The following is a 23,999-nucleotide window of genomic DNA, read 5'->3' as shown; positions in this document are numbered from 1 at the left end:
AGAAAGCGATCGAAGCAAAATCGTCTAAGGATCAAAGACCACAAACTACCACAAACATGGAACTTTATCACAGTGTTACGTCCTTGAACAGTTTAGTAACGAAAAATACTTGCTACCATGAGAATGGTCTTAGAATGTTTCACATGAATGCACAAAGCTTAAGAAACGAACATGTTGATATTGAGACATACCTATCTCAGCTGAACTGCTGTTTTGATTTCTTAGCTTTTTCGGAAACTTGGTATGCGAGCGAGTATGACATCATACATTTCCCGGGCTACAAGCGCGTTTCAATTTATCGTTCAAGAAAACGAGGTGGTGGCGTATCTCTTTATATTCGTGAATGTCATTGTTACGAAACCTTCGCTGAATTTACATGTGTGAATGGTGATTTTGAATGTGTTGCAGTAGGTTCTCGAAATATTATGATTGTTGCTGTCTACCGCTCACCTCAAGGTGCTCAAATGAAACTGCTTCATTATATGGAGTCGGTACTTGAACGTGCTGGCACGAAGAAATTACAATCGGTAATTGTTGGTGACTTTAACGTTGACTTATTTTCAAAAAATAATTACAGGATCCAGCTTATTGAAACTATGCTTGCAAATGGCTGTGAAAACCATATTGAACTTCCTACGCTGACAACTTTGAACTCAAAAACATTGATTTATGTTTTACTCCTATTGCAAAAGATGAGACATGTTCTGGAGTGCTCAGTTCGGGCATAAGTGATGATCTGCCGCTTTTTGCCGTATTGCTATTTCGTGTGCGCACAGTTAAAAAACATTACTTCAAGTGGTTCTTAAATAATCACACTATAGCGGTATTTCAAACTTTACTTCCCAATGTAAATTGGTGTGATGTTTATGCTGAAAAAAATCCTACAGCATCGTACGATGCATTTGCGTTCCAAGTTAAGCAAATATACAATGTAGTATTTCCTTGCGTCCCTGTCGTCAAGCATAAAAAGGTAGAAAGAAATGGCTAAATCAACAACTATACAAGCACATACAACACAAAGACAAATTTTTCTACAACTTCTTAAGGTCTCGCAACCCTGACATGCTTAAAGAGTTTGAACGAGTTAGAAACAAGCTGAGGAATGATCTCAAGAAAGCTAAATTGCAATATTACGCGCATCAATTTGAAGCCTCTATGAGCCATGGTCATAAAATGTGGAACACATACCGCGAACTAATAGGGTCATCTTCACCGAATGTGCCACACGAAATTGTTGTAAATGGAGACATGTACTGTGGTAACGATGCAGCTAATTTATTTAATAATCGTTTTGTTATGCCGGTGCTTCAACTTCTGCATCTGCTCTTTGCACTGAATGTAATATTCGAACTTACATAAAACATCACGTAAACGAGACTATATTTCTTACGTCTATGTCAGAAAATGAGATTTTTTCTGTTCTTAATTCAATTCCTTGAGTAACAAATCAGCTGCTGGCGAGGATGACATTAAAGCCCAGCCTATTAAAGCAGCTGCTCACGTAATCTGTGGCCCCATGGTACACATTTGTAACAGTATATTATCCAGTGGAATTTTTCCTAAGACAATCAATATAGCTCGTGTCGCTGTAATCTTTGAGGGTGGAAAACACAATGACTAGAATTATTATAGACCAATTTTGGTATTGCCGGTATTTTCCAAAGTGACTGAACGTATTATATATAAGCGTCTAAATAGCTTTTTTCTGGATAAAGGCATTATCTCGGATAAGTGATATGGTTTTCAGAAGAATAAATCGACCGAAATGGCATTATTAAGAGTCCGAGATACAAATATAGATAACATTGAAGAACAACACTTTACCATTGGTATATTCCTAGACATTCGCAAGGCTTTTGATAGCATAAACCATAACATATTACTATAGAAACTCCAAGTATATGGCATTAGGGGCATAGCGTTAGAACTTATGCATAGCTACCTTGAATCTAGATTTCGGTATACTTCCTCGAAAAGGTACAGTTCTGAAAAGAGCATGATTAAATATGGGGTACGACGAGGCTCCATTTTAGGGCCGTTGTTATTTATTATTTACATAAATGACCTAACTAACGTTTCACAGAGGAAATCATACTGTACGCTGATGACACTAATGTATTTTTTTCTGGAGCAGACCTTCACGAACGAAAAGTTACCGCAACCCATAGGTTACAAGAACTTAGCGAGTGGCTGTATCTAAGTAAACTTGACTTAAATGCAAAAAAAGAACGAAGTTTACAGATTTTTATTCCAACTATAAACAAACAGATTACGACCTAAAATTTTTATTCTGGATCGAAAGTTGAACAAGTCTCAAGCCATTCGTTTTGGGATGTTACATTTCACGAAAACGTAGGCTGGACAGAGCACATAAATAAGGTACGCACCATGGTTGCACGATCTGTTGGCTTGCTACAACGGATCCGATGCTTTGCGCCTATCAGGCTTCTCATACAATTGTACTTTTCGTTTGTGCACTGGCATCTTAGCTACTGCCTCTTAGTATGGAGAAACGGCAATAAAACAGATATAGAAAAATTGGCAGTACTGAAACGGCGAGCTCTTCGGTTGCTGAACTTCTCGAAACAACAGACAGGATTTTCTATACTAATGATGCGCTACAACATTCGTAATATTAGAGATTCTTACAAAACCAAGATCTGCGTACGGCAATTTAAAGAGATCTCCAGCAACAGGGAACTATTTTCAATTTGTTACCTGAGTAGAGACACAGGATACAACCTACGTCACACATCAATAGTAATAAAGAAACCAAAGACAAAATATGGCACGCAAACGATCGAATATGAAACCATGTGTTTATGTAATACCTACCCTAACATTGTTGACGAAGCTATAAATTTTAGAACAATTCACAAATTTAAACATGCAATACCATATATAATATTTTCTGATCACGGTGTATTTAACGAATGTTAATAATGTTTCTTTGCTTAATGTCAATAGTAATGGTATTAATGTTACATTCTGAATGTATAACTTTTGTTCATACCAGAATCTTCCTATTTCATCTGTGCTGTATTTATTTAGTTACCTTATATTTCGCAAACGGTTGATGCTTTTCAATGTGTTTAAAATTTTGCTGTATATAATGAGAGCAGCATTCCGGGCAAGTTGGTAATCCATTGCTTAAATGATATTGCGCGACATAAAAACGACACGGACGTGAAAGAACGACACGTCCGTGTCGTTTTTATGTCGCGCAATATCATTTATGCTGTATATAGTTTTGAAGTTTTGTCTCTTATTAGTTGTAATTTGTTTTATCAGTAGACCGCTACTTCTGCTGCTCCAGCGAGGTAAAGGCCTTAGTCAGGAGGATTACGGCCTCCTTTTGCCTTGCTTTGCGGGCGAACCTTGAATTTGTGTTGCCCAAATAAATGAAAAAATGAAAAAGAAGTTAAATGATTTGTTTCAGAGTATCTAGACGTTCTTGTATTAGTGTTACGATCGAGGCCCCCACTGTGCCTATGCTTACTTAAGTCTTGGCTGAGGGATTGTAATAACTAGAGTGTGAATTGAAGACAAGAACAAAGAGGCGAGGGTTCTATTCGTCGGGAGCGTAGCTTTGACGAGTGCGAAGATTCTTTTCATTCATTTAGAGAGAGAGGTCACGTAAAATACGTCGGTAAGCTGCGCCAATGTACACGCAGTAAGATAGACACGAGTACTGACTCGCTTTACAAGGTTGCCCAATTCATGCCCTTCTCGTTGAAGTTTCTTGAAGCAACATACAGGTGGCGCAGAGATATGTTACTGACTAACATGTTTCAAGGTATTTAGGCACCACAGGCTCCCTTGAAGCCCTTGGGTTCAGCGAGAGCAGGGGGAAAGTAAACATGTCCGCAATAGAGATCAGTAAGAGGCAGCTGGAAGACTGGTGGAATAAAAGTAGGTAAACGACAAAAAACGGAGGCGTACTAAAACAATGTTCACAATAGGCCACCAGAAAATTTGGTTAGGTAAATTCATTGTGGTTTTTTTCCTTATCTTTCTTTCTTTTTAACCAAAGCAGGATTAGGGAGTATAATAGCAAGAGCTTGGAGGCGCAACCCACGGCCCCGTTCCAAAGGGTATGCTCACAACATCCATACATAACATCCATAAAACATCCATAACATCCGCCCATCCATCCGCCCATCCATCCGTCCGTCCATCCGTCCGTCCATCCATCCATCCATCCGTCCATCCATCCATCCATCCGTCCGTCCGTCCGTCCGTCCGTCTATCCATCCATCCATCCATCCATCCGTCCATCCATCCATCCATCCATCCATCCATCCATCCATCCATCCATCCATCCATCCATCCATCCATCCATCCATCCATCCATCCATCCATCCATACATCCATCCAACTATTTTAACCATAGTAATAGCCGTGCCGAGCATTGGCGCCTGGCCATTGTGCAATACTAACAATATCGTCTGCTCACAGTGCCATTGTGGGCCTATTGAGTCCTTTCCGGCCGCGTAAATATACTGAATAATTCTAAAACTGGTACAGTGCAAGGATACAACAAGCCGAGCCGGCCAGATGAAAGAACAGAGCGCTGACTTCCTACTGGTTTATTTACCAAGTTGTACGAAATATATACCTACAAGAAATGATCAGGAAATGTCGTCAAAACACTTCAAAAAACGTCACACCGATAGAAGCCTACAACATCATCAGTCATAGAACGCGCAATTCTGTCATGTATGATCAAGCAATCTTGCATGATCAATCAAGCACGCTGATCAAGCAATCTTGCTTCAAGGAATGCACAAAGATAGCGCGCAAACACATGCGCTGTGAGCCCTTGCTATGAGATTAGCTTCAATAATCTCTCGGGTAAGTTGTGACCAGTGCTTTTTTAGCACTTCACAGATATAAAAATTCGGCTTACATCCACAGACACGACAGGGAATTCTTAAGTTTCCCTGTACAGCTCGGTGCACTTTGTAATCATGTTCTTTTAGCCTTTCATTAAGGCAACCACCAGTTTGGCCTATGTATATTTCCCAGCATGATAGTGGAATATAACCAACAATCGCAAAAACACAGGACCAAGAACACTTCTTCCGCATGGTCTAACAGACCGTAGCCCGCGGATGGAGCGGATTTACGGCCGTACAGAGCCTGCGTAGTGTATCCGGCGCGGAAAAGACTACTTACACTCTACCCTTGCGGCCAATCTTTTTTTAATCTGTGAGAGGCGTTATGCAAATACACTAAGACTACCGCCCTCTTTCGTACAAAAGTCAATAAACTTGGCGTGCAAAAGTGCGCTAGATGGCATGCTGACAGAACTTCCTGACGGCATTAGTAAGACAAAGATTAGGTATGCTTAGCTTAACCACCTCAGAATGGGCCGAGTCAAATGATAAAAGAGATTTCCTACTTCTTGGTTCGTACATCCAGCACACATGTGCACCTCAAAGAGGTAAATGAGCTTTAAAATCGTAAGCTGTTGTCAGTATGCTTTCTCATGGGTGAACACAAGCGGGTCAAAGGACTTGTTAAACGTTTTCACAATTTCGTCTGATGCGGGCTGGAAAGCAGCGTTGTCGCAATCTACATGGACCAAAAAATCATTTACAAAACGACATACAGTGACAACGCTTCGTTTATCTAGCATACTCAATAGCAGCCGATCATGATCAGCAAGGCAGATAGGGGCCAGGCATGAGCCAGTGTACACACCACTGTTTTGAATGTAGGTACGGTCAGTAAAAGATACAACAGTCGATTTTAGGTAAAACGACAAAAGTTCAATGGGGCTGCTGATACGAACACCAGTGCGATTCTGAAAAGCTATCGCACCAAAGGAATCGGTAGCCGCATCAACACACTCGCTATCACGCGGGAAGAGATATATAGGCCAAACTAGTCGCTCTTTTAATGAAAGGCTTAAAGAATATGATTACAATATGCACCGAGCTATACAGGGACACTTACGAATTCACTGTCGCGATTGTGGGTGTAAGCAGAATTTTTACCGGTGCGAAGTGCTAAAAAAGCACCGATCACAACTTACGCGAGAGATTATTGAAGCTGACCTCATAGCGAGCTCTGGCAGCAAGTGTGTTAGTGCGCCATCTTTGTGTCTATCTTCAGAGGAAATAAGGTGTAATGATCAGTTTAACCTTGCATGACAGAATTCGCGTTCTGTGACTCATGATGGCGTCGTCTTCGATCGGTATGGCGTTTTTTGGAGTTTTGTTGCGACATTTCCTGATGCTCTCTTGTAGCAATATATTTCGTTCAACTTGGCAATAAACCAGTTGCAAGTCAGAGCTCTCTCATCTGGCCGGCTCGGCTTGTTTCTTCCTTCCTGTCTTGCGCTGTACCAGTTTTAGAATGCAATACCCACTCACCCAATCCTCATGCCTAATTAGCTGTATCACTTCCACACGAAACGCTTGTAACGCGATCACTGCCGGGTTTGGTGCTGAAGACACTGTTCGTTCAACCGACTTGACACGTGCGGTTTTAGAGCTCAAATCGTTCTCTCTCGCTGCCCTGTCAGCGTCCACATTAGGCGATGCGAGCTACACTCCTAAAACGGTTCCAGCCTTTGGGGTGTATATTTGTGCCACAAAATTATCGTTATCTGCTTGCTTGCGATTTCTTTTGTGAAACCTCGGCGCTCGCTACTTTCCTGTCGAGAATGCTGTGTCATGCTGATAACGCGCAAGGCGTTCATGACTTGAAAGTACCCGACTCTGAGTGTTAAAAAATGTGGGCAAGACTGATGACGGTTCTTGTTGTGGGCCAAGCCCCTAAAAGTGCACATTTTTTTAAGAGTGTAGCTGTGATAGAAAGGTAGGATAGCGCAATTCATAGGCGCGAGAAAGAGAGTGGGCCAGTGGTGAAAGAGAACACTGTAGGAAGCTTTACGGGTAGGGTTGGTGTGACATTATTTGACCGGACGAAATGAATTGCAAGAGAGACAAGTGATGCTTCGACCTTCGTTCGTGCATATTTATCTGCAGTGACGTTTAAAAATAGGAATCACACTCATCATCGTCATCAGCCTGGTTACGCCCACTGCAGGGCAAAGGCCTCTCCCATACTTCTCCAACTACCCCGGTCGTGTACGTACTGTGGCCATGTTGTCCCTGCAAACTTCTTAATCTCATCCGCCCACCTAATTTTCTGCCGTCCCCTGCTACGCTTCCCTTCCCTTGGAAGCCAGTTCGTAACCCTTAATGACCATCGGTTATCTTCCCTTCCCATTACATGTCCTGCCATTGACCATTTCTTTTTCTTGATTTCAACTAAGATGTCATTAACTCGCGTTTGTTGCCTCGCCCAATCTGCTTTTTCTTATCCCTCAACATTACACCTATCATTCTTGTTTCCACAGCTCGTTGCGTCGTCCTCAATTTAAGTAGATCCCTTTTCGTAAGCCTCCAGGTTTCTGCTCCGTATGCGAGTACTGGTTAGACGAGGCCCTTGTACACTTTTCTCCTGAGGGATAATGGCAATCTGCTGTTCATGACCTGAGAATGCCTGCCAAAGGCACCTCAGCCCGTTCTCATTCTTCGGATTATTTCAGTCTCATGATCCGGATCTGCGGTCACTACCTGTCCTAAGTAGATGTATTCGCTTGACACTTCCAATGCGACGCTACCTATCGTAAACTGCTGTTCTTTTCCGAGACTGGCAAACATTACTTTAGTTTTCTGCAGATTAATGTTTACACCTACCCTTCTGCCTTGCCTCTCCAGGTCAGCGAGCATGCATTGCAATTGGTCCCCTGAGTTAGTAAGCAAGGCAATATCATCAACGAAACGCAAGTTACTAAGGTATTCTCCATTAACTCTTATCCCAAATTCTTCCCAATTCATGTCTCTGAATACTTCCTCTAAACATGCTGTGAATAGCATTGGAGAGATCGTATCTCCCTGCCTGACGCCTTTCTTTATTGTGATTTTGTTGCTTTCTTTGTGGAGGGCTACTGTGGCTGTGGAGCCGCCATAAATATCTTTCCGTATGTTTAAATACGGCTCGTCTTCACCCTGATTTCGTAAAGCCTCCATGGCTGCTGAGGCTTCGACTTAATCAAACGCTTTCTCGTAATCAATGAAACCTATACATTAGGGCTGGTTATATTCCGCACATTTCACTATCATTTGATTGACAGTGTGAATATGGTCTATTGTTGAATAGCCTATACGGAATCCTGCCTGGTCCTTGGTTGACAGAAGTCTAAGGTGTTCCTGATTGTACTTGCGATTGCCTTAGTAAATACTTTGTAGGCAACGGACATTAAGCTGATCGGTCTATAATTATGAGTGTTAGGTGTCCCCTTCCTTATGGATTAGGATTATGTTAGCGTTCTTCCAAGATTCCGGTACGCCCGAAGTCATTAGGCATTCCGTAAAGAGGGTGGCCAGTTTTTCTAGAACCATCTGCCCACCATCCTTCAACAAATCTGCTGTTACCTGGTCCTCCACAGCTGTCTTTCCCCTTTGCATAGCTCCGAAGGCTTTCTTTACTTCTTCCGGCGTTACTTGTGGGATTTCAAATTCCTCTACACTATCTTTTCTTCCATTATCGTCGTGGGTGCCACTGGTACTGTACAAATCTCTATAGAACTCGTCAGCTACTTCGACTGTGTCATCCATATTAGTAATGATAATGCCGGCTTTGTCTCTTAATGCATAGATTTGATTCTTACCTATTCCTAGTTTCTTCTTCACTGCTTTTCGGCTTCATCCGTTCCTGAGAGCATGTTCAATACTAACCATAGTATGCTTCCTTATGTCAGCTGTCTTACGCTTGTTGATTACCCTAGAAAGTTCTGCCAGTTCTATTCTAGCTGTAGGGTTAGAGATTTTCATACATTGACGTTTCTTGATCAAATCTTTTGTCTCCTGCGATAGCTTACTGACATCCTGTCTAACGGTGTTACTTCCAACTTCTTTTGCACACTGCTTAATGATGCCCATAAAATTGTCATTCATATCTTCAACACTGAGGCTCTCTCCCTGAGTTCAGAATCAGAACCAGCTTTATTTTCCTCAAGGAAAGGAAAAATGGACCCCAGACAAAAGGCTGCTCATTTAGCAGCTTGACGAGGCCTGAGGCCCTACAGGCGGTGGCAACAGCGGAAAAACAGCAGAGTATGTTGTACACCCATACTAGAAGAAAAAAAATAAAGCAACTCGAAAAACGAATAACGAAAAAAGGAACGAGAAAAAAATATTTAGATATACATAGACAGATAATAAACCAATATTGTGCACTGACATGTTATATTCACACGTACACACGCAAACACCCGTAGAAGTGGCGCGCATACGCCGCTATATATACATATATGTACACCTACATATACATTTACATATACACGCGTACATTGCATATTGTCACGTGGTGGTGACGTTGAAGAACACAGTAGTAATACTGTGAAAGACAAAACTAACGTTTATTGGGCGAACGTGTGCCCACAAAAACAGGCTACACTTATAGCACAACGATAGCGGCGAACACGGTCGGCGATCGTCGAAAATCTGATCAGCGGGTCAAGCGCGTCCGCTTTTATACAGCAGTCGTCGAATGTTCCAGACTAACCGTTCGGAACCGCGTGCCTTCCACAAAGTTGTACATAATTCGCATCAGGTGATGAAATCAGATCACATAAGGTTCGGCGACAACAGACAGAGGATAGAAGCATCGATAACTTTCCAGAAACTTCGGATACATGCAGGCGCGTCCCACGCTGTGAGATTACATTTGTTAGGCGGCGAAACGTGGTTGCCCGATAAGGACAAGTACACACGTCAATACCCGCCTCTTAAAAAGCATCGTCCCGATGCTACAAATATACGAGAGTGAAACACAAAAGGACACTTAATAAACATGAGTAACAAAACAACGAAAATAAGCAAAGTCGAAAGGTCAGTTATGCGAAGCCCCAAAGTTCATTAACGCTGGTAGTACGGCTTGAGTCGCACAACGTGGACTATTTCAGGTCGTGAGCGGCGCCGCTGTGACAGCGAAATTCCGTTTGACATGACCTCATAGTCCAGCGCGCCAATACGTCGGATGATCTTGTACGGTCCGAAATAGCGACGCAAAAGCTTCTCGCTCAGTCCTCGTCGGCGTATAGGGGTCCATACCCAAACACGGTCGCCGGGCTGGTACTCGACGAAGCGTCATCGGAGGTTGTAGTGTCGGCTGTCGGTCCTCTGCTGGTTCTTGATCCGCAGGCGGGCGAGCTGTCGGGCTTCTTCTGCGCGCTGGAGATAGGTAGCGACGCCAAGATTCTCCTCGTCAGAGAGGTGCGGCAGCATGGCGTCGAGCGTCGTCGTCGGGTCCCTGCCGTAGACCAGCTTGAACAGCGTGATCCGTGTTGTTTCTTGCACCGCCGTGTTGTAAGCGAATGTTACGTACGGCAGGACCGCATCCCAGGTCTTGTGTTCGACGTCGACGCACATTGCTAGCATGTCGGCGAGGGTTTTATTCAGGCGCTCCGTAAGACCATTCGTCTTCGGATGGTAGGCAGTTGTCCTCCTGTGACTTTTCTGGCTGTATTGCAGAATGGCTTGCATGAGCTCTGCTGTAAAAGCCGTTCCTCTGTCGGTGATGAGGACTTCTGGAGCACCATGTCGCAGCAGGATGTTCTCGACGAAAAATTTCGCCACTTCGGCTGCGCTACCTTTCGGCAGTGCTTTAGTTTCAGCGAAGCGGGTGAGGTAGTCCGTCGCTACGACGATCCACTTATTTCCGGTTGTTGACGTCGGAAACTGTCCCAGGATGTCCATCCCGATCTGCTGGAATGATCGGCAAGGAGGCTCGATTGGCTGTTGTAATCCGACTGGACTTGTCGGCAGTGTCTTGCGTCGCTGACAGTCTGGGCATGTTCTGACATAACGTGCGGTGTCGGCGGTCAGGCGCGGCCAATAATACTTTTCTTGTATCCTCGATAGTGTCCGGGAAAATCCGAAGTGTCCAGCGGTCGGATCGTCATGTAGGGCGCGCAGTACTTCTGGACGCAGCGCCGACAAAACAACAAGAAGGTAGTTGGCGCGGACTGGTGAGAAGTTCTTCTTCACGAGTACATTGTTTTCAAGCGTGAAGGAAGATAATCCGCGCTTAAATGCCCTGGGGACAACGTCGGTGGGCCCTCTCAAATATTCGACTAAGCCTTCTAGCTCCGAGTCAGCCAGTTGCTTTTCAGCGAAGTCTTCCGCGCTTATCATTCCAAGGAATGCGTCGTCATTCTCGTCATCTTGCGGCGGCGGGTCAATGGGGGCGCGTGATAGGCAATCGGCATCGGAGTGTTTTTTTCCGGACTTGTAGGTTACAGTGATGTCGTATTCTTGTAGTCTGAGGCTTCGCCGCACCAGTCGTCCTGAAGGACCCTTTATATTCGCTAGCCAACACAACGCGTGATGGTCGCTGACGACTTTGAATGGCCTGCCATATTGATAAGGGCTAAATTGAGCTGCAGCCCAAACGATGGCGAGGCATTTCTTTTCGGTCGTAGAATAGTTGCCTTCCGCTTTTGACAGCGACCGGCTAGCATAAGCTATCACCTGTTCGACTCCGTTTTTCCTCTGGACTAGAATGGCACCGAGGCCTAGGCTAGTGGCGTCAGTATGGATTTCTGTATCGGCGTACTCATCGAAGTGCGCAAGTACCGGCGGCGACTGCATGCGTCGTTTGAGTTCTTCAAAGGCATCGAACTGCGTGTTTCCCCACTTGAACTCAACATCACATTTAGTTAGACGCGTCAACGGCTCGGCAATGCGTGAAAAGTCCTTGACAAAGCGCCTGTAGTAGGCACACATGCCAAGGAATCTACGCACTGTCTTCTTGTCGATGGGTTGCGGGAACTGTGCGATGGCAGTTGTCTTTTGCGAGTCTGGGCGGACACCAGATTTGTTGGTTACGTGGCCTAGGAACAGAAGCTCATCGTAAGCAAAGCGGCACTTTTCCGGCTTCAGAGTGAGCCCTGATGACATGATGGCCTCTACTACTGTCGCAAGCCGCCTTAGGTGATCGTCGAAATTTCCGGCGAAGACGACGGCGTCATCCAAGTAAACGAGACAGGTCTGCCACTTCAATCACGCTAAAACAGTGTCCATCCCGCGCTGGAACGTTGCAGGAGCCGAGCACAGTCCGAATGGCGTAACCTTGAACTCGTAGAGGCCGTCTGGGGTGATCAAGGCCGTGTTTTCGCGATCTCTTTCGTCGACTTCTATTTGACAATAGCCAGACTTGAGCTCCATTGACGAGAAGTAGTTAGCGTTGCAGAGCCGATCCAATGCGTCGTCTATACGTGGGAGGGGGTATGCGCCCTTCTTCGTGATCTTGTTCAGACGACGATAATCGACGCAGAAATGTAGGGTTCCGTCCTTTTTCTTCACCAGGACAACAGGGGATGCCCACGGGCTTTTCGACGGCTGGATGATGTCGTCGCGCAGCATTTCGTCGACTTGTTCTCTGATAGCTTCGACTTCTCGCGGCGAAACTCGGTAAGGGCCATGGCGAAGTGGTTGAGCGCACTCTTCGGTGATTATGCGATGCTTGGCGACTGGTGTTTGTCGAATCCTCGATGACGTCGAAAAGCAGCCTTTGTATCGTCGGAGCAGACTTCTGAGCTGCTGTTGCTTAATCACGGGGAGACTTAGAATAATGTCGTAGTCTAGTTCGGGAACCATGGTCTTCGGGGTAGATGCGGCGGAATCCGAGAAGACAAACGCCTTGCTGTTTTTCAGAATTTCCTCGATGTATGCGATCGTCGTGCCCTTGTTGATGTGCTTGAACTCCTGGCTGAAGTTTGTCAGCAACTTCCTCCCTGCAGTCGAGCGATTCCTCTAGCGCCGCAAATTTCACGGTCTAGCAGTAGACGTTGGTCGCCTTCGATGACGCCTTCTACGTCAGCGGGTGTTTCGGTGCCGACCGAAATAACCATGCTGGAGCGAGTCGGGATGCTCATTTGATCTTCGAGCACACTCAAGGCGTGGTGACTACGAGGGCTCTCCGACGGTATCGCATGGTCTTCCGACAGAGTTATTGACTTCGACTTCAGGTCGATGGCTGCGCAGTGTTGGTTGAGGAAGTCCATTCCGATAATGACGTCTCGTGAACACTGTTGGAGAATAACGAAGGTGACAGGGTAAGTCCGGTCATGAACGGTAATTCTTGCCGTGCAGATTCCAGTCGGCGTAATGAGGTGTCCTTCAACGGTCCGAATTTGAGGACCCTCCCATGCAGTCTTACCCTTCTTCAACTGGGCGGCGATGTGTCCACTCATTACGGAGTAATCGGCCCCTGTGTCGACTAAGGCAGTGACTGCATGGCCATTGGAAAGCACGTCGTGGTCGGTGGTTCTTTGTCTTGCATTACAGTTCGGTCTTGGCGTCGGATCACGACTGCGTCGCGTTGACCTGTGGCTGGTATGTGACTTCGTCAGGTCGTCTTTCGTCGTCACATTCTTTCCTTCCAGACTTCGTCGGGACGGTGGCGTGTCGTTATGTCGTCGAGTTAGTTTCTTCGGCGTCTTCATCGGCGGCGGAGGATCTTCATCAATTCGACGGACAGCAACCGCACCTGCATCGGTTGCTGCTTTTATACACCGGCCCCGGGCTGGGCCAGTGTATGGTTGGCGCTGCGGCGACAGGTAGCGGCATGGTGATGGCGAACACGACGGTAGTCGAGAGCTCCACTGAGTAGCCGCGAGGTAGTCAGCGATATCGCGAGGGCGTTCACCTTTCTGCGGGCGCGGAGCGTTGACGTCGAAACCTCGCAGTCCCATCTCCCGGTATGGACATCGCCGGTAGACGTGACCCGCTTCCCCGCAGTGGTAGCAGAGCGGGCGGTGGTCAGGAGCGCGCCAAACGTCGGTCTTCCTCGGGTAGCTGCGCTTGGCGACGAGTGGGCGTGCTGGCGGCGGCGGTGGTCGACGGAATTGCGGCGTTGCAGGGCCCTGACGTGGTCGCGGAGGAAGACCTTGACGGCATACGACGGCGGCGTAGGTCATCGCTTCGGGCTGGGGTTGCGGTAATTGAGGTTGCACCTCTGGAACTCCAAGCAACCGCTGAACTTCATCTTTGACGATGTCAGCGATCGAGGCCACTTGAGGCTGTGACGACGGCAACATTTTCTGAAGCTCGTCTCGTACGACTGCCCTGATAGCCTCGCGCAGGTCGTCGGAGGCCAGTGATTTAACTCCGGTATAGTTTGTAGAGTTGGTGCGGTGGTCGATTTGCCGGTTTCGCATCTCGAGTGTCTTCTCGATGCTAGTGGCCTCGCGAAGAAACTCTTCGACGGTCTTCGGTGGGTTTCGTACCATACCGGCGAAAAGTTCCTCCTTTGCACCACGCATTAGTAGCCGGACTTTCTTTCCCTCGGACGTTTCCGGGTCGGCGTGGCGGAATAGGCGGTTCACTTCTGTAAAAATCGCGGTGGTCTCGTTAGGCAGCTGCACTCGGGTTTCTGGTAGTGCTTGGGCTCGTTCTCGGCGTACGACGCTTGTGAATGTCTGCAGGAAGCCGCTTCGGAAAAGGTCCCAGGTCGTTAAGGTGGCTTCTCTGTTCTCGAACCACGTCCTGGCAGCGTCTTCCAATGCGAAGAAGACATGTCGCAGTTTGTCATCGCTGTTCCAGCTGTTAAATGCAACGACCCTCTCGTAATGTTGAACCGCGGAACGTGGGGAGCTCCCTGGGCTGCTGCAGCACGACGGGGGATGCTGGGGCTGCCATTGGGTTGGACTTGGTGGCAATCTTCCTGCTCGTCTCAGGTAGAAGTCCGTGCTCTGGGGGCAGTCGTTGCAGTCGGCGGCTAGCACGCTGGTCTAGGGCGACGTTGGTTTTGCCCTCGGGCTTCGGGCTTGGATCGCGGCTTTGCGGGGCCGTTCGGTACTTGAACGCACAAGCACCTCCACCAGATGTCACGTGGTGGTGACGTTGAAAAACACAGTAGTAATACTGTGAAAGACAAAGCTAACGTTTATTGGGCGAACCTGTGCCCACAAAAACAGGCTACACTTATAGCACAACGATAGCGGCGAACACGATCGGCGATCGTCGAAAATTTGATCAGCGGGTCAAGCGCGTCCGCTTTTATACAGCAGTCGTCGAATGTTCCAGACTAATCGTTCAGACCCGCGTGCCTTCCACAAAGTTCTACATCATTCGCGTCGGGTGATGAAATCAGATAACATAAGGTTCGGCGACAACAGACAGCGGATAGAAGCATCGATAACTTTCCAGAAACTTCGGATACATGCAGGCGCGTCCCACGCTGTGCGATTACATTTGTTAGGCGGCGATGCGTGGTTGCCCGATAAAGATAAGTACACGTGTCAATATATACCCACACCATTCAAGTGCACACATGTATAACGTTCAGTTAAATATTTTATGAAGAATGAACTGTTACAAAAACGGAGTGAGAAAAAAAAGTGAAATTAGACAATGCCTGAAAAACTAACCCACACAAAAGAACGCACGACGCCGAATGTAAGCTGTATGATAAAAATCTGTTGCACATTCGACTATACTGTTTAAAAAGTACTCAATTAAATCACGTTTATTTATTGCGGGGCCATCGATTAAGGTTGTATTATTGTTCAGGTTGTAAGGTATTATATACTTTAACATTTGTTGACCCTAATTCGTTCGAGTTTTGGGAAGACACCACTTTGCTAATTGGCGAGTGTTGGCTGCCGGTACACGTTCCTTGAGCGCTGATATTCTGACAAGGAACTCAGTACGAAACGTGGTTTTAGTGGTGAATAAAGAAACAATAATGTGCGGTAGCACAACACTGATGGGCAGAATTTTTAACCGAATAAAAAGCGGTTTGGAGTGTGCGTAGCACTCTTCGTCTGCAATGACACGAATCGCTTTCTTTTGCAGGCTCATAATTCTATTCATGTTAGTCGGTGATGCCATGCCCCAAACAAGATGACAATATGCAATGTGTGATTGAAATACTGAAACATATATCTGTTTTTTATGTGTACTTGAAGAATGCCACGACACCGGGAAAGTGCTACAATGGCTTTAGATAAACTTAGGGATACGTAATTAGTGTCCTTAGTCCATCGAAGGTGCTCATCAAATACAACACCCAGTGTTTTATGGTGGCTAACGACCTCAATAATAATATTGTCTAGGTTAATGGTTAAGTTAGTCCCTATGTGACAATTTATAGCGCGGAAAATAACAGCCTTTGATTTAGTCAAATTTATTTTGAGATTGTTTGATTTAGACCAATTTAAAGGCTGTTTAGGGCATTGTTTGCTTTTGAAATTATTTCTGTAGCCGAAAGACCAGAGATAAATAGGGAAGCGTCATCGGCATCAATTACAAAATCAGCTTCTGTCGAAGGTGTTATCACATCGTTTATATAGACAGTGAAAAGAAAAGGTCCTAATATGCTGCCCTGAGGGACGCCGCATTTCAGATATAGTTTGGATGAACAAAAGAACCGTCTATGTTCACTATTTGTTCACGGCATTTAAGGTATGAAATAAAAATTTGAAGCGTCCTTCCCTTAACGCCGTACTTGTTTAACTTATCTAAGAGAATATTATGGTCTAGACAATCGAAGGCCTTACTGAAATCCACGAAGATTCCTAGTGTTAAGAGTTTGTTTTCAATATTCTGTAAAATAATTTCTTTTTGGTCTAATAAAGCTGATTCTGTAGAAGAACCTTTACGGAAGTGGAATTTAAAGTGTGATATTAACTGATTTGCATCGAAGAAGTACTGCAACAGTTTGAGCAGAATTTTTTCTTAAAGCCGAATACCTGATCCTGATAGCTTGATCCGGAATTGATCTATTTTCCCTCTTACCGCTAATTCATTGATCGACTTCTTATATACCTGTCAGACAGTCAGACAGACGCTCGTCGTCCCATGACCAAGAATGAATCCGTTTTATTGTACAGTCGTGAAATATATACAGCCAGAATGGTCACAAGACTTGTGTGAGAACTGATTAAAGGAAATGAAAGCATAGCGCTTATCTCAGCGCGTGTCTGTGGCTCAGGCACACACAGGGCGTATCGGAATGACGTCACATCTTCCCCGTTTTACGAGCACTGTGTGCCTCCGAAGAAAGGGAAGCACTTTGCAAATCACTCATCAATGCCCAGTCTTTTCGGCGCTCGTATGACGCGTCCATATCGCGTTGTTCTTCGCTCTGGAAGATTCCTTCAGCGGAAGGGTCTCCTGGGTGTCGGACGATTGCTTAGCCACGATGTCCGTGTTGTCGGTCTTGTCCGTTGGCAGGCTGCTATGTTGAGGCTGTTTGGCCGGGACTGGTTTCTCCTCCGTTTCGGAGCAGGAACAGATGGTGTGTGTTTCGGCGTAAGGTCCCCCGTGCAGTCTGGACCCAGTAGGATCTTGGTGTTGAGGAAAGACGAAGGACTCTGCCCTCGGCGCATCTGTCTCTCAGCCATACTTGGTTGCCTGCGGATAAACTGGGAAGAGGTCTCGCAGCGTGGCGTCTGTCAAAATACAAATTTTGCTTCTGTCGGTATTTTACGTCCTGCTTTTTCCAAGAAACGGTTACCACTCGCGGTTTAAACGCGTATGGCATGCATGACACTCGTGAGCGTAAGCGGTGGCTCATTAGCAGTTGCGCTGGACTATAGCTGGTTGGGCCCGGTATGTTTCTATAAATCAGCAAGGCAATGTATGGGTCCGGCACTTTCTTCATTAGTCTTGAGAGTCCCTACCATGCGCTCGGCTTCCCGTTAGCTTGTGGGTAACAAGGGCTCGATGTGACAAGCTTGAAGCCGTATTTTCTTGGAAAATCAAGAAAAGCAAATGAGATGAACTGTGGTACATTGTTGATATTACCGTTTTCGGTATCCCGTGCATGGCGAAGATGCTTTTCAGATGCTGGATGACCACCTGTGACGATGTCCCTTGATCCAGTAAGGCTAGCTCAGGATGCCTGGAATGGTAGTCGACAACAACAAGATAGACAACTCCTTTCATATCCAATAAATCAATTCCAATTTTCTCTGATGGAAGCTCAGTTGTTTCAGATGGGATCATTGGTTCGGAAAATTGGGTGCGCACTGCAGCACAAGTTTGGCACTTGGCTACGGTTGCAATTTCCTTGCCACCAGACTGATTCCTTGGCGTTTGCGCGGCAGCGGGCAGTACCTTGATGGACTTAGTGGATTCCCTGAAGCATTTCTTTCCGAAGTGATCTTAGGATTACTAGTCTGGCGTCGTTTAGAAGCAACTGCTTGCAAACCGTGATATTGCCACGATGCGCCCAGAATGATTTGAGAACTTGCGGCAGCCGATCCTTTGAGGGCCAACCTTGCATGCAAGCTCGAGCAACGATGCGCACTCGGGGTCCGCTGCCTGCTCTGAGCGTATGCAGTCGAGCACGTCATCTGAGAGCGCATATCGGACGGCTCCATCCATGTGAGCCGAGACGTCAGCTTCAGACAATTCCCCGATAGACAGGCCGGTGTTTATCACTCTGGCTCGAGAAAGAGTGTCCGATGTAGCGATGGTTTTACGCGGGACGTGCGTGAGCGTGAACGAGTACCGCATAAGACGCATTCTGAACCTTTGGATTCTTGGTGGAAGAGAATCAGGAGGATCGCGGCCCAGTAGCGGAAGCAGGGGCTTGTGGTCTGTCTCAAATAAAAACATGAGGCCTGAGAAATTCGTCGAAGTGTTCTGCTTCCCAGGTCAAAGCCAACGCTTCCTTTTCGATTTGTGAATAACTTTGCTCTGTTTTTGTGAGCGATCTGGAGGCATCTGCTACTGGGCGTCTTTCGCCAGATGGCTGATCTTGGAGTAGTACGGCGCCAAGTCCTTACGAAGACGCGTCCGCCGAAGCGATTGTCTAGTACATGGGGCTGTGCCGTGCCAGGCATCTGTTAGAGCTGAGAGTAGTCTTGATCTTCTCAAAAGCTTCCTCTTGTTGAGTTCCCCCAACACCAGTCGCTGCCTTTGTTGAGGAGGCTGCGTAAAGGCGCCGATATAGACGCAGCATCAGAAAGAAACTTTGCGAGGTGGTTCATCATGCCTAATAAGGAACGAACCTCAGCGACGTTTTGGGGTCGAGACAACTCCTTGATTGCTCCGATCTTCTCAGTGTGTGGGCGCACAGCATTGGCGTCAAAGATCATGCCCAGAAATGCTACTCGGTCAACCGCGAAGCAACCTTTTTCCTTGCTAAGGGTTACTCCTGTTTGTTCTAGTCGGTCGAGTACGTTACGAAGGTGGTTGTCATGTTACACTTTGTTCTTGCCGTACACCAGAATGTCGTCCATGTAGCTCAGTACGCCGTCTAGGCCTTCGATGACCTGCGAGAACTATCTGAAAATTTCTGGTGCGGATGTGATCCCGAACGGCAACCTGCGGTAGCTTTATCTGGAAGAATCCAGAGTTCACGTCCAGTCTAGAAAAGACCTTGGCTTCCTGGAAGCTTCCCATGACTTGCTCTACCGTTGGTAGCTGATGACGCTCGCGTCTGACAAATTGGTTCAGTTGCGTTAAGTCGACGCATATCCTTACTGCTTCAGACGGCTTCATTATGGATACAATAGGATCGCACAAGTCGGTCGGTTCTTCGATCGTTTGTATCATTACTTCTCGTCCTAGTCCGTTTAGTTCTTGCTTGACTTTTTCCTTCATGGAATAGGAATACGTCTGGGTGTAGCCAGGGTGTACGGTGTTGCATTCGGAACGAGACGTATCGTATGTTCTCCAGATATGGAACCCGTGCCTTGGAAGAACTTAGGATACCTGCTTACGAAGTCGTTAGCAGTTCCTAAGTCATCTAGGAAGCGAACAACTCCTATGGCTTTGATAGCTGGTAGTCCCAACAAGGGTGTGCGCAAGTTATGCACAACGTAAATGGTCTGCTTCGAACGGTTGTCTTTCCAAGCTACTTCAGCGTCAAACTTTCCGATCGTACGAATGCTTGAATTGTTCCGCTCTTTAAGATCACCTACTTTGACCAAAGAACGCGGAAGTGAAGGAAAATTTTTTCCGACAACTGTCACTTCGGCTCCCGTATCTACTTTTATGCGAAGCTTATGGTCGTTTAGCAGTACTGTGACGAAGTGCTGAAATGGTCTGTTCGCCGGTTGGTCGACCGTGCCAAGAAATTTATCAGGTTCTGCAATGTTGTCAAGATTCCCTCCTGCTTGCTTCTTTTTTCGGCACGCCTTTTCGAAGTGGTCCAACTTTCGGCAAAATCTGCATCTTTCTTGTTGCGCTGGACAACTACTTCTCGGATGAAATGGTCCGGCGCAGAAACTGCAGAACTTTCCACAATAAGCTGGCTTGTGACCGCGTGTAAACGTTTTGCTCTTTCCAGGGGTTTTCTCGGGCTTTACTACGCCGACGCAAGCTTCTGGGATAATGCCCTCGTGCTCTTTTAGCTCGGCTTGCTGTTTCTTTGCATGGTTATATTGCGCTCAGTTTTACAAACACGATACTAAGGAAGGACAGGACGTGGACGGACGAAGCGCAAACTACCAACTGTTTGATACTGTTAAAGAACGCGCTTATATACAGGGAGATATGGTGCGGGGGGGGGGGGGGGCTACATATAAAAAGATATGACAAGGTGACGACATGTGATTATAGTTTGGGTCAGGCATACATCCTTCACATGCACCCGTTCGCCCTGGCGAACTCGACCTCAGCTTTGATAAGCGCGATGGACGGAGTGCTTACGCACGTCTCTTTTTCTTTAGCTATCGCAAGCGCCTCCCATATTTCTCGCTCCGTTTTTGTTTTTGATGTTCCGATGACTGTGGTGCTTTCTATTAGCGGAGAGCATTTGCACTGTTTGCAATGTGCGGCCAAGTTGCTAGGTGCTGTCAGAAGCTGGCACGTGTATTTGTGCTCCCGTAACCTATCGTTTAGACAACGTCCAGTTTGCCCAATGTATACTTTCCCGCAGTCTAGTGGGATTTGGTAAACAACTGAAGTAGCGCATTCCACGTACTTTTTTGCGTGCTTAGTCTGACAGACCGTACCACTAGGGTTGGCCTCTTTGGATCCTGCGTTCACCTTCTTGCACATGCCTTTTAGTTTTTGCGGGGTGGAGAACAGAACTTGAACGTCATGGCGTTGGGCTGTCTTTTTTATCCGATGTGACAAGCCATGGATGTAAGGCAACACCACGCGTTTTTTCAATTTTTTCTGTGTTTTCTGCCTTTTCCTGTTGGCTCTGATTTCGGGCAACAAGTTTTCACAGATTTGCACCACCATGCTGTTCGGGTACCCACTGTTTCTCAAGCGGCTTACTTGCAGATCGATGCTCTCCCTCACCGCATGGTGGCATGATTTTTCAATTGCTTGACTGATGCAAGCCTTGGCGATGCCTCTTTTAATGATTTTAGAATGGCAAGAGTCGTACCTCAGGATTTCTTTTTCTCCTCTAGTTTTGTAGCACCAGCACATGTGGGATATAAACATTAACATTATAAACATTAGGATCAGAGGCTCCCACATGTGCTGGTGCTACAAAACTAGAGGAGAAAAAGAAATCCTGAGGTACGACTCTTGCCATTCTAAAATCATTAAAAGAGGCATCGCCAAGGCTTGCATCAGTCAAGCAATTGAAAAATCATGCCACCATGCGGTGAGGGAGAGCATCGATCTGCAAGTAAGCCGCTTGAGAAACAGTGGGTACCCGAACAGCATGGTGGTGCAAATCTGTGAAAACTTGTTGCCCGAAATCAGAGCCAACAGGAAAAGGCAGAAAACACAGAAAAAATTGAAAAAACGCGTGGTGTTGCCTTACATCCATGGCTTGTCACATCGGATAAAAAAGACAGCCCAACGCCATGACGTTCAAGTTCTGTTCTCCGCCCCGCAAAAACTAAAAGGCATGTGCAAGAAGGTGAACGCAGGATCCAAAGAGGCCAACCCTAGTGGTACGGTCTGTCAGACTAAGCACGCAAAAAAGTACGTGGAATGCGCTACTTCAGTTGTTTACCAAATCCCACTAGACTGCGGGAAAGTATACATTGGGCAAACTGGACGTTGTCTAAACGATAGGTTACGGGAGCACAAATACACGTGCCAGCTTCTGACAGCACCTAGCAACTTGGCCGCACATTGCAAACAGTGCAAATGCTCTCCGCTAATAGAAAGCACCACAGTCATCGGAACATCAAAAACAAAAACGGAGCGAGAAATATGGGAGGCGCTTGCGATAGCTAAAGAAAAAGAGACGTGCGTAAGCACTCCGTCCATCGCGCTTATCAAAGCTGAGGTCGAGTCCGCCAGGGCGAACGGGTGCATGTGAAGGATGTATGCCTGACCCAAACTATAATCACATGTCGTCACCTTGTCATATCTTTTTATATGTAGCCCCCCCCCCCCGCACCATATCTCCCTGTATATAAGCGCGTTCTTTAACAGTATCAAACAGTTGGTAGTTTGCGCTTCGTCCGTCCACGTCCTGTCCTTCCTTAGTATCGTGTTTGTAAAACTGAGCGCAATATAACCATGAACGTTCACCAACTAGCCCCCTTCATTGCTTTACTAAATGTTTCTTTGCAGTTTCGCTTGTACGCGCTTTTGCCAAAGCAGTGCTCAGCGTGAGATTAGGATCCATCTGTAGTTCTTCCAAGAGAAGGTGGTCTTGTAGTCCTACTAGGGAGCGGTTTCTTATTAGGCGTGCCTTCATTTCGTTGAACTCGCATCTGTCTGCTAGCCTGTTAAGCTCGGTGGCAAACTGGTCCACTGTTTCTCCCAACTGTTGGCGGCGTAGATTAAAGCGAGCATTCTCGTAGGCCGTGTTCTTGGTATGGGCAAAATAGCCCTTATATTTTGACTTTACGAGGTCGAAGTCCTCCATTTCTTCCTCTTTGACGTTTAGCGACCGAGGAATCTCTCGTGACTTTCTGCTCATTGTATAGAGAAGAGTCCTTACTTGTACTACGTCTGGTTTCTCATGTAGTCCGGGTGCGAATCTGTAGTCGTCGAATTCGTACATCCAGGCGGGCCAGTCCGCAGCGGCATGGAAATTGAAAGGCCTAGGAGGCTTGATTCTCGCCATGCTGAAGCGTTGCTTGACGATTGTCACCGGGAGGACTTGCTCTTTTGGAAGCAGGCGCTCGTTCGCTTGTTGACGGGCTGTTGCAGCGCTACATCGTAGCCAGCTTTGAGATAGCCACTTCTGATACCATGTCAGACAGTCAGACAGACGCTCTTCGTCCCAGGACCAAGAATGAATCCTTTTTGATGTACAGTCGTGAAATCTATACAGCGAAAATGGTCACATTACTTGTGTAAGAACTGGTTAAAAAAAATGAAAGCATAGCGCTTATCTGAGTGCGTGTCTGTGGCTCAAGCACACACAGCGCGTATAGGGATTACGTCACAATACCAGTTTCTTCCTTTCCCTGCTCACGTCTGTGCTAATTCAAGGTTTGATCTTACCAATATTCGGTAAAGAATTACTTTAAGGTATGAAGGCGCAGATGAAAATTTACGACCCAGGTATCCAAGCATGTCGTTAGCATTATTACAGACGCGCTCAATGTGAGTGTGCCAAAGAGGTTATTTGTGATATGAAGGCCGCGATACTTGTATGAGTCAACAGGTGTTAGCTGATTACTATTAAGAAAGTATAGGCGCGTGTTACTGCATTTTGAGCGGCAGAAAATTTGCATAGCTTTATATTTAGTTACGTTAGGTTGCATTATCTATTTACTGCACCAGAGTGACACATTGTTCAGATCGTTTTGAAGTTTGCTTGCATCGGTTGTATTAGTAATTTTATGGTAAAGTACGCAGTCGTCAGCGAAGAGCTTAATAGAGGAAGAAGTAATGCAGTCAGGGAGGTCGTTACTATAAACGAGGGAAAGCAATGGACCCAGCACCGATCCTTGCGGTACTCCCCATGTTACAGTAGAGGAAGAAGAGTAATCATTAGCTGTTACATACTGTGTTTTGCTAGTCAGGAACTCTCTGATCCAAGGTAAGATGTTAGGATCAATATTAAGTTTGCTGAGCTTAAGGAGTAGT

At 46.3% G+C, this 23,999-nt stretch overlaps 2 protein-coding genes across 5 annotated transcripts in view; both read right to left on the bottom strand.

Moving 5' to 3' along the window:
- The window catches only part of LOC142558242 (ATP-binding cassette sub-family C member 2-like), a 393,191-nt gene that overhangs the window by 228,693 nt on the left and 140,499 nt on the right, over positions 1–23,999 (bottom strand). The window lies entirely within an intron of this gene.
- Positions 18,847–23,028, bottom strand: LOC142557413 (uncharacterized). Its single transcript, XM_075669236.1, has 3 exons — positions 22,518–23,028; positions 19,654–20,403; positions 18,847–18,965 (listed from the first exon to the last, which is right to left on the bottom strand). Exons 1-3 carry the CDS (start codon positions 23,026–23,028, stop codon positions 18,847–18,849), a joined length of 1,380 nt encoding a protein of 459 aa, XP_075525351.1.

The sequence above is a fragment of the Dermacentor variabilis genome, chromosome 9, assembly GCF_050947875.1.
Source record: "Dermacentor variabilis isolate Ectoservices chromosome 9, ASM5094787v1, whole genome shotgun sequence".
NCBI lineage: Eukaryota > Metazoa > Arthropoda > Arachnida > Ixodida > Ixodidae > Dermacentor > Dermacentor variabilis.
This window is presented reverse-complemented; position numbering and strand designations above follow the sequence as displayed.